The sequence below is a fragment of the Quercus lobata genome, chromosome 11 (assembly GCF_001633185.2).
Source record: "Quercus lobata isolate SW786 chromosome 11, ValleyOak3.0 Primary Assembly, whole genome shotgun sequence".
NCBI lineage: Eukaryota > Viridiplantae > Streptophyta > Magnoliopsida > Fagales > Fagaceae > Quercus > Quercus lobata.
The window spans coordinates 713,302-731,491 of NC_044914.1; the positions used below are offsets into that span (position 1 = coordinate 713,302).

General features: G+C 38.3%; 1 protein-coding gene across 1 annotated transcript; it reads left to right on the forward strand.

The window, feature by feature from the left end:
* Nucleotides 1–8,877: 8,877 nt before the first annotated feature.
* On the forward strand, nt 8,878–10,073 carry LOC115968423. The gene is made up of 2 exons (XM_031087823.1): nt 8,878–9,066; nt 9,768–10,073. The coding sequence occupies exons 1-2, from the start codon at nt 8,878–8,880 to the stop codon at nt 10,071–10,073; spliced, it is 495 nt and encodes a 164-aa protein (XP_030943683.1).
* The last annotated feature ends 8,117 nt before the right edge of the window (nt 10,074–18,190 follow it).

Genomic DNA, 18,190 nt, shown 5'->3' on the forward strand with positions numbered 1-18,190 from the left:
GTACAAATTTTCGAGCCCATACATGCTTCCCATTAATGGTAAATTTTACCTTCCCCGTACCGAGTATCATTTCCATGGTTGAAGCCGTTGAAAAATTATACGAGCGAACAATAGTTGTTGATGTGGTTGTGCTTCTTGCATATGCAAAGACTCCATACAAATCCCATAGGATCTAGTAAAAAACCTCTCGGATTTCACATTCTTGTATGGGACAAACCTTAGAGAATGCAACAAACATGGTCCTATCATCTATTGGTACCTCATTCCCTAGTGTTCTGGGTTGAATCAAATCACCTCCACCAAGTCCAACATGCATGACAAAGTCCATGTTGGGCTAAGGAATGGTGAGTGGGAGGTGACAGCACCATCTGGCTCTCTGCTACGCTTTGAGAAGCATTTCTCTCTACAGCTTGTTGCATGATGTCTGACAATGCTGTAATACATACCTCATTCACAATTTTGGCAATCCCTACAACACCATTTAGCTGATTTTCTAGAAAAAAATGGAGAGAGATCTCTTTCTCCATCAAGCTTTGGATGAGTAGAATATCATTGTTATCAAATGATGAAGATATTTGGTTGGTGTGAATGCAATTGAGGCATATGATAGCCTCATCTACAAGTTCATTAACCAAAATGTAAGGCAACAATAAGATTTTGTGCACAACATTATCAAATCCCATATGCTCCAACCAAAGCCATAGGGCCATAAGACTCCATTGGATCTCGCCAAAGGTTGATTACAAGGAGGGAGTATAGTTTTCTGTCAATTTTATGGAACGCATTGAACTCTTTTTGAGAGAGAAAAGAAGATGAAGAATGCATAGTTTCTCTATCTCAGCAATAGGATAGCAAGATCCTGCCAAAACAAATGCAATTGTCAATATTATATTGTTGTCACAATATTATTTTTGTTGTCACCAACAAAAACTTATAGTTTTCAATTCAGAAGAAAAAAAGGAAGCAAAGAAGAAAATAAATTTGTTATCACAATACTAAAATACTAAAAGAGAGATAATTTTAGTTCATGAACAACATGCTAATGAAGGAAATTTGGCCAGGATTAGCACATTCTAAAAAGATTTTATATCTAGATATGTGATTGTATCCACATGAGTACAATTTCACGCCCACCATTTCAATAAATCTCTAGAACCATATATCATATATAACACTCTCTAAGGAGAGTAATCCATCTAATGAATCACGGTAATCTATATATATATATATATATATATAAAACCGAAGCCTCTGAAGCTTCCACAATTTTCCACGTCATCACTATTTTCTTTTTATTTTTATTTTAGATTCTTTTTATTTTAGGTTTTATATCTTATATATTTATTATTTCTCTTCAATGTGTAATTATCTTATCAAGTGTTACAATAGTTTAGTTTAAATAAAATTCTATTCGATATATGGTTCAAGAGCTTGACAATTCTAATTCAACTAAAATTCTATAACAAATATTTCAACAAATATAAACCCTTGCTAAGGTCAAAACTCTTCATACTCACTAAAATTTTCACAAAGAAAACACACACGGCAAATTAAAGCAATGGTAGGAAGCATGAAGGTTTAGAAGAAACAGAGAATTGAAAGAGATGATGACAAAGACGAAGACGACATAATTGAAGGTCCATACTCTTACTATTTCCATTTTTTTTGTTTTCTATTCTACACTTTTTCACTATAACGTATTATAAAAATCAGTGCTCAAAAACTGTTTTCCTCATAATTTATCGTTATTATCATTTTATTTAAATAAAATTATTTTCGTTTAGTCAAAACTTAATAAAGAGTGAAACTCTATCTCTTTAACAAGTTCAACTTAAACTCAAACTCATCATTATCATTTTTTTTAAACAAAATTATTTTTGTTTGATCAAAACTTAACAATGAGTAAAACTTTATCTTTCTAATAAGTCCAACTTAAATTCAAACTCAAACGTTGATAATCTATATAAAAACAAAGATTTTGATAAGACTCAAGAACAAAAATTCGACTTTCTTCTTTGATTAATGAATTTTATGTCAAATTTGTTTATATTGTTATTATTAATAAAATTTCAATTCAAAATATGTGAATATTTGTTTATATTGTTATTAATGAATTTTATCTTTTATGTTGAATTTTTTATTTGCTTTCATATGTGCTTGTGATTTTCTTTCTATCTTATTCTTTTATTATATTTAGAATTAATTTTCTTTCATATGTTGATCTTAATTCTTCACCTTAAATGCTTTTTATTTAGGTTCATGTGATTTTTTGTTTTCTTATTAAAAGTTATGATTTTTGGTTGATTAATTATTTGTTTGGATTAATTTCAATTAATTATTTGTATGGATTCAACATAAAGATAATGGAATTAGGTATTATAATTTTGAATTGTCTATATTGTTATTACTACGAGAAAGTTATATTGCTACTCAAATTTGAAACTTGGTGTATTTTCCTCATATCATGTTATTTGTTTATATATTGGTAGTTTATATTAGTTTTAAACATGTGTGTATATATAACTAGTCGCTAACCCGTGCGATGCACGGGATAGTTAAACAAAATTTATACACATTCACCTTTATTGGTACAATCAGTTGAAAACAATTCTAACTAATACCCAAATGTAAGAAACACATTGACTTACTATTTAAAGTAGCATTCTGAAGAATTTACACATATTGTGCAACTGAGCCTTAAAATTTAATTCCTGAACACCGCAACTCCATAAAATTCATACTAATAATAATATTTTATGGTTGCACAGACTATTTTTTTAGAGCGGTTGATCTCAACATTGGCGTGCATTTAATCTTTCACTAAAAGCGAAGGGAAGTAGATCATGTGCATACATCTTTATGAGCAATTTTTGGCAGTCAGGCATAACAAACGTGTAACCATTTTGTCCTATTCCTACCATCTAAGAACATATCCTCTCTTATAAGTTGATGATGCCAAGTTTTAACATATCCTCTCCTTTTTTTTTTCTTTTTTTTTTCCCCCAAAGAAATAAAAGGACTTTAAAGACATGTCCAATTTGTTAAAATGCAAGTGCTTCAAGCCATAAAAAGATTTAATGAAAATTGCAACTCCATGAATTGAATTTGCTAATGGTATTAACTATTGGCTATTAATGCGATTATTAAGCCGTACCACATTGAACATGTTTCTTTATCAAAATATATAAACAAACTAACCTTACAAAAGCTGAACTTTATAAGCTAAAATCTATACCGTGAGTTGTAGATCTTGAATGCTATATCGTGCATTTAGGGCTTCCTACATCTGGAGAGAGAGTTTGCAGAAACCAAAGAAAATCTCTCTATAGCTTAAGAAACACAATATACTAAAATCAAAGAGAGAAAATTTTCGGAGGATAAAATATTATAGATAATTTAAAAGAATTTTGATTTAATTCCTGAACACTGCAACTCCATAAAATTCATACTAATAATAATATTTTATGATAGTGCAGTTAGAATTTTGGTTTAATTCTTGAACACTGAATTGGAAATTGATTATATGAGTATTCAATGGTGAACAAAGTACTATGTATTAATTAATATATAAACAAAACTAACCTTACAAAAGCTGAACTTTATAAGCTAAAATGTATACCGTGCATTGTAGATCTTGAATGCTATACCGTGCGTTTAGAGCTTCCTGCATCTGGAGAGAGAGAGTTTGTAGAAACCGTGACTTTATATTTCTTAACTTGAGAGGGGTAAGGTTGCTAGGATTTTGAGTAGTTATAATATTTTTATTTTGAGAGTTTGCAGAAACCGTGGTTTTATATTTCTTAACTTGAGAGAGGAGTAAGGTTGCTAGGGTTTTGAGGAGTTAGTTTTATATTTCTTAACTTGAGAGAGGGATAAGGTTGCTAGGGTTTTGAGGAGTTATAATATTTTTGTTTTTATTTTTTTAAATATTGTGTTGACGTGGAAAATTGTGGTGCCTGTAAAGGCTTCGGTTTTATATATATATAGAGACTATTGGAAGTTTTGCTTTATTAATTTAAGAATTGTAAATTGCTTTGTAAGTTTCAGTAACTATGCACTTGCAACTCAATAATGTTCAATGTTAGACAACACTTTTAAATTATGGAAAAGTATAGAAGGTAAATATTTCTTCATTTTTTTCAGAGTCAATAGTTTTTCTATGTATCGCACGGGTTAGCGACTAGTGTATTTTAATGGCCTGCTTTGGATTTAGGAAGTACAAAGAAACCGGAAAATAGTTGTTCTCGAGTAGGACTAATTTTCACTGTGAACCACTCGGCAACCAACTAACGCAGACAAAGTCAGAAGGCGTTGAAAGTCACACAAATACGACTTCTTAGACCAAAAAAATTTATTAGTATTTTCAATCCAATTATGAAAAATAAATACAAGTCAATGTCATAATGTTGTTCTTATCTTAGTGTTCTTCATTTACAAGGACTATGCTGGACTCAACAACTTTTTAAGTAAGAATTCATTTATGGCAAGATGTTAGTATTGTTTTGAATCCTTCTATAGAAATTGTAGTTGGCTTCGTTAATACTCTTCCTTGTTGGAATGTCAAATTTTGGCAATTACAAAATGGACAAAGTTTGACTATAACTACTAATAGGAAGACAGCATTTATATTTGTCACGTGCAATGCACATATAACAAAGCACTTGTCATGTTACCATTGGTGGTTAGAGTCGAAGGCTCCAAACATGTTTGGAGCCAAACATTTTCCAAAAAGAATTATATCAATGTTTGATGGATTATGTTAGTGTTTGAGGAAAACTAACTTGAAACGTAATCATTCTCAATTTGGAGCCAAACATTTTCCAAAAAGAATTATATCAATGTTTGATGGATTATGTTAGTGTTTGAGGAAAACTAACTTGAAACGTAATCATTCTCAATTAAAATTGAAATTTTATTAATTGATTCCAAACATTTTCCAAAAAGAATTATATTAGTGTCTAATGGATTATATTAGTGTTTGAGGAAAACTAACTTGAAATCTAATCGTTCTCAATTAGGATTGAAATTTATTAATTGATTAATACATTTTTTTTGTTGCAAGAAAAAAGTTAATATTTTTAATCATTAGGTAAATTACACCAATCTTCCATTAAGTTTATCACAATGGCACTCCCCCACCACCCCCCCAAAAAAAAAAAAAAAAAAATTTGTATAAATGACACTCCCCTTGAGGTTTCTATAAAGGCTTTTGTTAACGAGTGTTGTTCAGCACCCGTTAAGATTGAATTTTTTATTAATAAAACATAGTTGCTTTTTGAGAGTAGAAAAAAGCAGGGTAACGTGGCAATTAAAGTGCCAGTAAAGCATAAAAATGGGCATTTTACAAAAATACCCTTTTAAGTTCTTTCATCTTCCTTTCCTTCACTAACATTTCTCAGTCTGTACTTTTTGAGTTTTTCTTTTTTTTTAGATATACAAAACCACCCAAATGCCCAAATTTAAAACCCAAGCCACATTGTCAATCTTTTCACATTCCAAATTGAACCCATTCACCGTAGCAACCTAGATACAACCAAAAACAAGGGAAGTAAAAGTAGAATCAAAGGCAGAGAGAGAAAAGGAGGGCGACGGCTATAAAGGTAGTGGTGGTGGCGCCGGTAAGCACAGCTAACAGAAATGGTGGTGGAGCTCAAGGTTTTGGCCTTGGTTGATACGAGAGAGAATCCGAGATAGCAGAGAGGGAGTGAGACGAGTCTGGTGGTGGTGGGTGGTGATAGACCCGATCATATCATCGTCGTCTAATCACGGGCAAGGACAAGGAAGATTTCCAGATTCGTCCTTGCAGTAATGGTCGCCAAACAAGGACGAACAAATCCATCTTCACTCATCAATGAACCGTTACAAAGCATTGATCAACTTCCATACCGTTGGGAGGATAAACCACCATTAACGCCCTGCAGAGGCGTTACTAGGAGAGAATAAAGTCACCATCAAGGCTTCACCAATGGCTAGAAGAAGGCACCTATGTGCACGTATATATATATATATATATATATAGCCATGAAATCCAAAGGGAGGTACATATACAAAGTAATACTCTAGCTCTTGAATACTGATTTCTAAACATTTCTTTGGCCAATTTTTCTGACTTTAGCATCGGAGGTTTTGTGGCAGGCACCATACCTATGACCCACATTTCTTCTTTTTCTCCATTCATTCTTTAGGGTTGAGTTGGCTGAGGATGACTCCAATCTGGACGATTACACTTGACTGACGATTCAGGCATCATCAGTTTGGCGCCATCTGTGGGAACATTACTATTCAACACGTGATTTTTCCCAGTTAACTCACAAGTCCAGATGGAATCCAATACTAACCCAGATCCTGCCGCGTTGGCCCTACAAATTCAGTCACTTGCAGCCACTGTGGAGGAACTTACCAAGCAAAACCAAGAGATGAGGTAGTGGTTGCAACAGGAAGACCACCGTACAGACGTCAATAGGGATGTCGATGAAGACAGTAACAAGAGACGAACCAGCACTCCAGAAGAGGCGAGCTCAGATCTCCTCAAGGAGATAAGAAAGGAGATGGATGAATTGAGAAACGCTATCAAAGGGAAGACGGACCAAAGCTTGGAAAGGATAGTCAGGAAGACAGATTCACCTTTCATCATGGCCGTTTAGGAGTGCCCGGTGCCCTCCAAATTCCATCTACCTCAGCTAGAGCCCTTCGACTGGCTAAAAGACCCACTGGATCACCTGAATACCTTCAAGACAACCCTGGGTCTTCAACAACCCCCTGATGAGATTTTGTGCTGCTCCTTTCCCACTACCCTCAAAGGCGCAACTAGGGAGTGGTTCAACAAGTTGCCAAGATCATCCATTGATAACTTCAAGCAGCTAAGTAGTTCCTTTGTCTGTCATTTTGTAGGCGGGCAACGTCTAAAAAGGACTGCCGGCTATTTGCTCACCATCAAATAAGGAGAGAAGGAACCATTGAGGTCTTATGTAACACGCTTCACCCGAGGAATACTGGAAGTAGATGAGGCAGACGATAAGGTGTAGCTCACGACCTTCAAGGCAAGGTTGAAGTCTAGAGATTTCATGGCTTCCTTGGCTAAAAATCCCCCCAAGACGATGGCCGAGACATTATTGAAAGCACAGAAATATATGAACGCTGAAAAAGCTCTGGCAGCCATTGATGGAGCAGAAAAAAACAAGGAAAAGAAAAGGAAAATGAGGATGATCGAAGAGGACAAAAAAGAGATCAAGCTGATTGACGGAATGACGAAGGAAATAGACAGAGGGAGGACAAGAACCCTTGTCCAATGAATTTCACACCGTTTGTGATGCCTGTTGACTAGATTCTGATGAAAATAAGAGACGAACCATCTCTTAAATGGCCGAGGCCACTCCATTCATCACCTAGTATGCGCGACAAGAGGAAATACTGTCGTTTTTACAAAGACCACAGGCATTATACAGAGGATTGCAGAGATTTGAAGGAGCAGATTAAAGAACTTATACGGAAAGGAAAACTACAACAATATGTGAAAATGGGAGATTCCAGCAAATACAACCAGAAAAATTAGCACAGGGGTTCTCGAAGAGATGAAGACCGCCCACCACCTCGTCCATAGAATGCACTAGGGGAAATAAAAACTATCACAAGGGGATCGTTCAGATCCCTCAGGAAGTCACACCAAAGGCATGTAAACAGTGTTCATAGCCTACCTCCTCTGAAGCAAAGACGGACAAACCAAGACATGTACTTCTTAGAAGAAGATGCTAGGGGTGTAAAGCAACCTCATGATGACCCACTGGTCATTATGGTCATGATCAAGGGGTTCAATACAAGAAGAGTTCTGGTAGACAATGGGAGCTCGGCTGACATTATCTACCTTTCCCCCTTTCAGCAACTAAAGCTAGACCTAAAAAGGTTTCATCCTTTCGAGTCCTCCCTAGTTAGTTTTAGTGGAGACAAGGTATGCCCCAGGGGGATAATGACGTTAACAGTCACTGCCGGCTCATACCCCCTCCAGGTAACCAACCAGCACAATTTCTTGGTGGTAGACTCATCCTCGTCCTACAATGTGATCATAGGACAACCTACACTCAACTGCTGGAAGGCTGCTACTTCTATGTACTGTTTGAAGATAAAATTTCCAACATAACAGGGGGTTGGAGAGATAAAAGGAGACCAGGTGTTGGTAAGAGAGTGTTACCAGGCCGTCCTGGCCTCAAAAGAGACCATATATGGACAATCAAAGAAAAAACACCAGAGTTCGTTGAGAAGCTAGAAACGATAGAGTTGGTTGAAGGAAGTCCAGCGAAGACAACCCAAATAGGGATGAATCTAAGTCTCAGGACAAAGGAAGGGATCATCAACTTCCTGAAAGATAACCTCGATGTATTTGCCTGGAGCCACGAGGATATGCCAGCGATCCCAGCAAGCATCATCTAGCATCGCCTGAATGTTAACCCAGAGAAGAAGCCCGTCCAGCAGAGAAGAAGAGTCTTTGTCCCTGAACGAAACAAAACAGTAATGGACGAAGTAAATAAGTTGCTTGCTGCGAATTTTATTCGGGAAGTTCACTACCCTGAGTGGTTGGCCAACGTGGTCATGGTTAAGAAAGCAAACGAGAAGTGGAGAATGTGTGTCGATTTTACAGATCTTAATCAAGCCTGCCCGAAGGACAGTTTTCCCTTGCCTAGAATTGATCAGCTGATAGATTCCACTGTCGAACATAAACTTCTCACGTTCATGGATGCATTTTCTGGATATAACCAGATACAAATGGCTGAAGAAGATCAAGAAAAAATTGCCTTTGTTACCAGTCAAAGGCTTTACTGCTACCGGATCATGCCTTTTGGACTCAAGAACGCAGGAGCCACCTATCAAAGGTTGGTGACCTAGATGTTCAAGAAACAGATCAGGAGAAACAAGGAGGTATACATTGATGATATGCTCGTTAAGAGCAAAGAGGAAGAGGATCACTTGGACGACCTTAAGGAGATGTTCAACACATTTAGACAGTACAGCATGAAGCTGAACCCGTCCAAATGTGCATTCGGGGTTTTCTCAGGGAAATTCCTCGGGTTTATGGTTTTGTAAAGATGAATTGAAGCAAACCTCGAAAAAGTCAAGGCTATCCTCGAAATGTCTTCACCAAAGACGATCAAAGAAGTACAATCCCTCACAGAAAGAGTAGCAACCCTCAATAGGTTCGTCTCTAAGGCCACAGACAAATGCCTTCCATTCTTCAAGACTTTGAAGAAAGCGTTTGCTTGGATGGAAGAATGCGAAACAACGTTTTAAGAGTTGAAGCACTACCTGAGCAACCCCCTACTCTTAAGTCCGTCCAAAGAAGGCGAAGACTTATTCTTATACTTAGCAGTATCTGTCACGGTAGTTAGCGCAGCGTTGATCAAAGAAGAAAATAGGTTGCAACTCCCTATATACTACGTCAGCCAGGCTTTCCAAGGTGCCGAGGCGCGATATCCTCGCATAGAGAAGATCAACTTCGCCCTAATAGTGGCTTCAAGAAAACTTCGTCCATACTTCCAAGCTAATCATATCATAGTAATGACGGACCAGCCCATCAAAAAAGCGATGAACAAACCCGAGGCCGTAGGACGAATGGTACAATGGGCTATCGAACTCAGCCAGTTTGATATAGAATACCATCCACGAACAGCCATAAAAGCTCAGGCGTTGGCTGATTTCATAGCAGAATTTACCACCCCGAGAACACGGGCGACCAAGAAGACCTTTGGACGATAAACACTGACGGATCGTCCACTTAGAAAGGAGGCGGAGCAGGCATTGTTATTACTTCCCCTAAGAAAGACGTTCTTAAGTATGGGGTTCAGCTCAAATTCCCTATAACTAATAACGAAGTAGAGGACAAGGCCTTGCTAACAGGACTAAGAATAGCTCAGGCACTTGGAGCTGAAAATATCGTGCTCAAGAGCGACTCACAGCTCGTCATAGGGCAAGTTAGAGGAGATTTCGAAGTAAAAGAGACAAGAATGCAGAAATACCTCAAATTGACGAACCAACTGATAAGTACCTTTCATCGTGCAGAGTTCATTCAGATCCCACTGGATTAGAATGCAGAAGCTGACGAGATAGCATGAAGTGCCTCAGCAGACAATCAGGATAAGATGAATGATTGGAGGCTGGAAGAAAAAAACTCCCCCAGCATCAAAGAACTTCAAACTTTCCCTGTGCACACCCGCTTAGGATGGACGAGCCCGATTTTATCGTTCCTCGGAGAAGGACAATTACTACCAAACCCTGAAGAAGCCAAGAAAATCCAAAAATGTGCTGCCATATTTACAAAACTAAATGACGAGCTTTACAAAAGAGGCTACTCCCAGCCTTACTTGAGATGTATAGAAGAGGAAGAAGCCAGTTACGTCCTAGAAGAAGTATACGGGGGGCTCTACGGAGATCACATGGGGGCAAAGTCCCTTGTCAGGAAGATCATGAGGGCAGGCTATTTCTGGCCCACAATGCAGCAAGACGCAGTAGATTTCGTGAAGAAGTGTGACAGTTGCCAAAGGTACGAAAATGTTTAATGAGTCCTAGGAGAAAAGATGACGACCATTTCCTCGCCCTGGCCGTTCGTACAATGGGGGATCGACATTATGGGTCCCTTACCACAGGGAAAAAGACAAATGAAGTTCCTACTCGTCGCAATTGACTACTTCATAAATTGGGTCGAAGCAGAAGCTCTTGCAACAATCACAGAAGCAAAGGTACAAAATTTTGTATGGAAAAATATTGTTTGCAGGTTCGGGATACCTAGGATGATCATCTCAGATAATGGTCGTTAGGTCAACAGTCAGGGATTCAGGATGACGGCACGAACACCAATAAGAGAGACACCATTCAACCTGATGTATGGCACAAAAGCAGTCATCCCGATCGAAGTAGGGCTCACTAGCCTTAGGAGGGAATTCTTTGACGAGCAAAGCAATGACGATCAGCTGAAGTAGAACCTAGATTGTCTGGACGAAGTTAGAGACCAAGCCTCCCAAAGAATGGCCAAGTACCAGCAGAAGATAGTCGAATACTACAATCGGAGAGTGAAGTTGAAAAGATTCAACATCAGAGATCTCGTCCTTCGAAAGGTGACTCCTGCAACAAAAGATCCAACGCAAGGCAAACTAGGTCCAACTTAGGAATGACCTTATACAGTCGTCCATTATTCATGCCAAGGAAGTTACCATCTAGAAGACTAAGAGGGAAAGAGGCTACCTCGTCCATGGAATGTTGAACATCTAAAGACGTATTACGAAAAGGAGTCATAGCTTGATTGTAAAACCTAATTTAATTTTGTGCTTCTCTTTTTTATGTAATAAGTGATTATTCAGAATTTCCTAAGTTGTTATTTAGCATTTCACAAGTATTACCCAGCAATCCATGCGCTCTAATTATTTTCTCCTCAAAAGACCAAAAGGGTCGTCCAGATCAAAAAGACAATAAGATTCCTTAAATGGATGTACATCGTCCTAAATGAAAAAGACGATAAGGTTCCTCAAATGGATGTACATCGTCCTAAACAAAAAAGATGATAAGATGTACATTGTCCTAATCAAAGAGATGATATGGTTCCCCAAAAGGAAATACATCGTCTAGACAAAAAGATGATTAAATTCTCTGAACGGAGTCATATTGCCCTGACAAAAACTGTCATACTTCTTATCTGCAAAAATGTTGTCCAAACGAAAGGTTTTTTGCAAAGCATCAAATGTTGCATTCAAAAAAAAAAAAAAATGGGGCAAAATCTTGTAAGTCCACAAAAGGATGAGGATAAATAAAATATGCCAACCAAATTTTTTCTAAGTCCTCGAAAGGAAGAGAAGAACATCCAAAAGTAGATCCTAACATAACACAAGCGAAAGATATCAACCAACCAGGAAGGTAAAGGTAAATTAATAGACATATTATATAAAATTAAACTGTTCAAAAAAGCCCCAAAAACAGGTAGGGCATCCGAATACCAGCTGTCTAGTAACCTTAAGACATATAGGCAAAAAAAAAAAAAATAAATAAATAAAGAAGAAAAACTTTGGTAAGAAGCAACAGGTTCAAGCTTGGGGGGCAACATCATTGTCTTTGTTTGCTCGGGAAGGTTCCGCATCGGTTGATGCTAAGGTCTGGGCTGCCTCGTCCTCCTTAATCTCTCTGTCAACACAGCTTCAAAATCCAAGGAGATTCTAGCCTTTTGCCCTTAATTTTAAAAAAATTTAGCAATATGCCCCTCTTTCAAAACTATATAGGGATATGCCCCTGTTTCGATACTCAATTACCTTAAAATTGAGTTTCAATGAAATACTCGATTCGTAGAAAATCGAGTTATGCCAAATAAAACTATATATAAAAAAAAGAAAAAAGAAAAAAAGAAGCATGGAACTCGATTTTAGAGAAGTCAAGTTCCAAAACGCCGCTATAGGGCTTTAAAACGTCACTATAGGGCTTTAAAACACCACTATAGGGCCTCTTGAACTTGGTATGGGGACTTATAAAATTTTTTTTTGCAGGAAAACGCTGATATAGGGCTCTAAAACGTCACTATAGGGCCTAAAAACGCCACTATAGGGCACCCAGAACAGGGCGATTACACTTATAAAAATTTTTTGCAGGAAAACACCTTTATAGGGCCTTAAAACGTCACTATAGGGCTTAAAAACGCCACTATAGGGCACCCTGTATATGGGCCAATCACACTTATAAAAAAATTTGCAGGAAAACGCCGCTATAGGGATTTAAAACGTCACTATAGGGCTTAAAAACGCTACTATAGGGCTTCCTGAATATGGGGCAATCACACTTATAAAATTTTTTTTTGCATGGAACTCGATTTCCTGAAACTCGAGTTCCATGGAATTTTTTTTTTCTTTTAAGTTTGATCGGGCATAACTCGATTTTCTACAAATCGAGTATTTAATTGAACTCGATTTTAGGATAATCGAGTATCGAAATAAGGGCACGCTCCTATATAGTTTGCAAACAGGGGCATATTGCCAATTTTTTTTTTTTTTTTTTAAATTAAGGGTAAAATGCCAGAATCTCCCAAAATCCAAGTCTTTGAGATCCGTGCCAGGGCCGTGCTTAATCAGGTATCTCCGGAAAAGTTCAAAGCCTTTGAAATACCACTGGAATAGTATAGTGTTATATTCCTTTGTGGTCTGGAAGGCAGTGACAGCCTTAGCCACTGCAACCTTCATCCTTTGGGCAGTTGTTGCAAGGAGTTCGTCCTTTTGCTTCACTGATTGCCTCTCAGATTCCAACTTCTCCGTTAAGACTTGGATGAGTTCCTTGAAGGTGTTGAGAGCATCCATGGCTGCGATCAGATCTTTCCGTAACCCTGAAGCCTCAGCCTCAAGTGCTTCCACCTTCGAGTTGGCCACGACGGCCTTCTCCTTGTTTGCTAAGTACTGAGTTGTGATATGCATGGTTTCCCCTAACACCTTACAAAGAAAAGCCTCATCAAAGTCAGTAAATATAGTTAAACGCTTAAGGACAAAGAAAAAGAGGATGAAAATATGAAGGATTACCTGCACGAGCTTGTGGACATGACAACTCACCATCTCGTGGGAGGGTACGCTTGAAATCTCTTTCATCTCCTCGAGAGTGAGGAGCTCATTGGCATGGTCCATAGCCGTCTCGACATCAGACCAAACACTGGAACCAATCTTCTCTTTTCCCTTATTCGCTACCTTCTGCTTTTTCAAAGGTTGGGCAACCTCCTCAACAGAAACGTCAGGAGAAGCAGCTTGAACCTCTTCCAAGTCCAAGGTAGGGGTGGATGAACCTCTCTCCACCGTTTCTTTCTCTTTCTCCTTTTCCTTGTCCGTGATCCTTAACCTTCTTTGGCTAATGTTGGAAAGGGGCTCATTCTTCTTCTCCTTAATTTTCTTGTACATCTCTTTGTTAAACTTGGTCATCATCTCTACACCAAAGAAAACAGAAAGTTAAGACGAAGAAAAAGTAGATAAGATGATCCTATATGCAAAGGCAACTTACATTTTCTCTCTTCTCGGTCAAGTGTGTTGAGGACGTAAAGAGAAGGCTCTGGCCCTAAGCAATGATGAGCTAATGTATGTGGATCAATTAATTCATCAAAATCATTAATCGTCCTTGCGTACTTGATTGCTTCCTGAACCTACTCCTCAAACTTACTCTCAAGCTCAGGACATTTTTTTACTGCAAAATACAAAAGCAAGAAAAGATCAGAAGACCAATATAAACAAGAAGTTAGAGAAGAAAAAAGTATCTCATGAGAAGCAAACGCACCAATCAAAGGGGTCTCCTACCGGCGCAGTAACCTAGGGACGTACCCTTAAAAATCTTCAGACAGTGTCTCCCAACCATCGCCCGACACAGAGAAGTATCTAGACTTCCAATAACGGAAGGACGACGAGAGATCAACGATAAGACGTGACTTCCTATTCCAAGGTACAAACTCATAATACCCAAATTCCTTGGATTCTTTCAAACGATAGAGATGGACGAACTCATTTATCGTGATCATATCTCCATCGGCGATGGTCGTCCAAATCACCATACAGCTTATGACGATTCTCCATGAATTAGGCATAAGTTGCCCTGGTGCAAGGATTAGGTAGTGAAGAAGCTCCATGATAAATGGATGGACGGGGAATCTGAGGCCGCACGAAAATGCAGCCTCATAAAAACAAACTTTCCCATGAGCAAAGGCGCAAGCCTTCTCACCTTTTCTGGAAAGACGAGCCCTAGTCCCCTTGGGAAACTAAAACCTATCTTTGAACTTGCTAAAGACTTCTATTTTCAATGAGCATTTCTCCTTAAGGGCATGGAAAGGACGAGTAATAGCCGGAGCAGGAGGACGGAAGACGAAGGTGCATGAGAAGGCACATAAGTGGCTATATCTACCTCAACCCCTTCCCCGCCAACATTAGAAGACGAGCCTCTCTCCAAGTCACCTGACCCCACCTCGGACCCCATATTTTCCCTCCTTAGGACCTCTCGAATAGATTTAAACCAAACCTAAGATTTATGCAATAAAGAGTATAAATCACCCAACTCTAAACCTAAGCCACTACCACTAAAAACAAAACCCTCAATCTGTGGGTATGAGTCACTGGGTGAAAGTGCACCCAGTGGGTCACTGGAAGATTCTACTAAAGCCCCTAAGCGGGCAAAAAGAAATGCGTCGGAAGGAGAAGTGTGCTTAACTTCAGAGTTACCCACCATTAAAGGAAACAACACCACTCAAAAAGGGAAAAGGGAGGCACAAAAAGAAAAAAGAACTCAAATGACAGGAATACAAGCAAAATACAAAAAGGAAAAAAGCGTAAATAAAGGGCGTACCTGGAAATTTGGGAGGAAACTGAGAAGACTAAGAGTAAAATGTGCAACTAAGGGAATCAAAGAAACCAATTGCAGATAGAAGATGAAGAAGTGAAAAAAGGAAAGCCAAAAATCAAAAGGTTTTGCCTTGAAAAATGCGGGAAACCTGAAAAGGTTTTCACCAGAAACAAGACCCCTCGGCCAATCAAAATCAAACACGTGGCCACGATGTGTGTCAAGCCGCCATTAAGCAATCAATGCGGAGCAAAACCCCAAGCACCACAACCGCAAAAAAAAAGAAAAAAAGAAAAAGAACAAAGAGAGTAAATAATAAATAAATAAATCCTTTCGTATTCCTGTGACCATCCAAAGTGTGGACGACCTTGGAATAGAGGGGCAGCTGATAGATCCGATCATATCATCATCGTCCGTAATCATGAGTAAGGATGAGAAAGATTTCCAGATTCGTCCTGGCAGTAATGGTCACCAAACAAGGACGGACAAATCCATCTTCACTTATCAATGAACTGTTACAAAGCATTGATCAGATTCCATACCGTTGGGAGGATAACCCACCATTAATGCCTTGCAGAGGCGTTACTAGGAGAGAATAAAGTCACCATCAAGGCTTCACCAATGACTAGAAGAAGGCACCTATGTGCACGTATATATATATATATATATATATATATATATATATATAGCCATGAAATCCAAAGGGGAGGTACAAATACAAAGTAATACTCTTGCTCTTGAATACTGATTTCTAAACATTTCTTTGGCCAATTTTTCTAACTTTAGCATCGGAGACTTTGTGGCAGGCACCACACCGGTGACCCACATTTCTTCTTTTTCTCCATTCATTCTTTAGGGTCGGGTTGACTAAGGACAACTCCAATTTGGACGATTACACTCGACTGACGATTCAGGCATCATCAAGTGGGTTATAGATCTAGTGGTTGCAATGGTGTTGATGGACTCTATCTTCTTCTTCTTCTTTTTTTTTTTTTTTTTTTTTTTTTTTTTGGGATTGAAACGTTAGAGAGACCAAGAGAGAAGGAGGTGAGACGAGAAGAAGAAAAAGAACGCTTCAGACATTAGAGACAGAAAATTGTGTAAAAAGTTTAGAAGAGTTAAAAGATGATGAAGGGTATTTTTGTCTTTTACGTAACAAATTTAACTTTTCAAAAAATTTCTCTTTCTTCAATAAATGTGGCTCCACGTGTAGTTTATTTATTATTTTATTCCTTCTTAATGGGTGCTGTACAGCACCTGTTAACAGGACCCTTCTATAAATGCAATAAATAAGTCATATCCTCACATGGTATTACTTTCCGAAAAGAATATTCCACTTTTATTCATTTGTAGAAATCTCAAGTGGAGAACATCATTTACGCAAACCTTAGGTGGGAGGAGTGTGAGTTTGACTATAGATTAGGTAGGAATCTTTTTTAAAAATTAAATATTTCACCCTTACAAGCTGTTTTTGCTCTGGGTAGGAGGGGTATGGACAACATTGTTATAGCTCAGGAGCTCATTTATTCCATGGGTAACAAGAAAGGAAAGATGGGTTTCATGACAATTAAGGTGGACCTGGAGAAAGCCTAAGGTAGGCTTGAGTGGAATTTCATCCACAAAGTTCTTCGTGCATTTCACTTCCCTCATCACTTGGTAAACCTCATTATGAGCTGTATTTCCACTACAAGCATCTCCATTCTTGTTAATGGTGAGTCCCTGTAAAGTTTCAACCCCTCAAGAGGCATCCGCCAAGGCAATCCAATATCCCCTAACATCTTAATCCTATGTATGGAGTACTTGGGAAGCCTAATCGAAAAAGAATGTATGGATGGTGATTGGTTTCCCATAAAGGCTTCAAGGGGAAATCTTGAGATATCACATCTCTTTTTTGCCGATGATCTTATTCTTTTTGCCAAGGCAAGTGAAGAATGCAGTGTGGTTATCAGAGATGTGCTAGACAGATTTTGTGCTGAATCGGGTCAAAAAGTGAGCTTTGATAAATCTCGCATCTATTTCTCCAGAAATGTGAAGGCAAAGCTGAAAGATAAAATTCGTAGCAATCTGCAAATCCAAGCTACCAACAATTTAGGCAAATATTTGGGTTTTCTCATTAGACATAAAGGGGCTACAAGGAATCAATTTAATTTGTGGCGGAAAGGGTTATCAACAAGCTATTCGAATGGAAAGCTAAGTTACTATCCTTCGCAAGTAGGACGGTCCTTGTGAAATCTGTGATGTCAGCCATTCCAAATCATGTGATGTAAGGGGTGGCTCTACCAATTCATCTTTGTGATAAACTGGATAAAATTAGTAGGGATTTCCTTTGGGGATCATCTCAAGAAAAGGGCAAAATGCACTTGGTTGGTTGGAACAAAATTATCAAATTTAAGGAGGAGGGAGGGTTAGGCATTCAAGCAATGACAGCTAAAAATCTAGCACTTTTGGCTAAGTTTAACTGGCAGCTCTATCATGAAAAGGATGCTCTGTGGGCAAAAGTTTTGTTAAAAAAATACTGTTCTCAATCAAGGAGGAACTCCAATGATCCCGACAAGCTTCCTTGTTCTTCAATCTGGAAAGCGGTCAAACAAGGCTTCCATATATTCTCTAAAGGAATTGCATGGAGTGTAGGCAATAACTCCAACTTGAAATTCTGGACTGACAATTGGTTAAAAGGGGGCAACCTAAGGGAGCTCATAGAAGGTCCACTACAGTAGTTGGAAGACAAGATATCAATTAAAGATGTGTTTAGAGATGGAGAATGGAAATGGAACAAGCTGTCTTTTCAGCTTCTGGCAAGTGTGAAGGATAAAATTTCAGCTACGCCTATCTAGTTATATGGTAGTAAGGAGGACACCTTAATTTGGAAAGC

Coding starts and splice junctions, on each gene's coding strand:
- LOC115968423 (XM_031087823.1), top strand. CDS start 8,878: ATGTTCAAGAAACAGATCAGGAGAAACAAGGAGGTATACATTGATGAT. Junction 9,067..9,767: donor GGAAATTCCTCGGGTTTATG/GTTTTGTAAAGA, acceptor TCGTCCACTTAG/AAAGGAGGCGGAGCAGGCAT.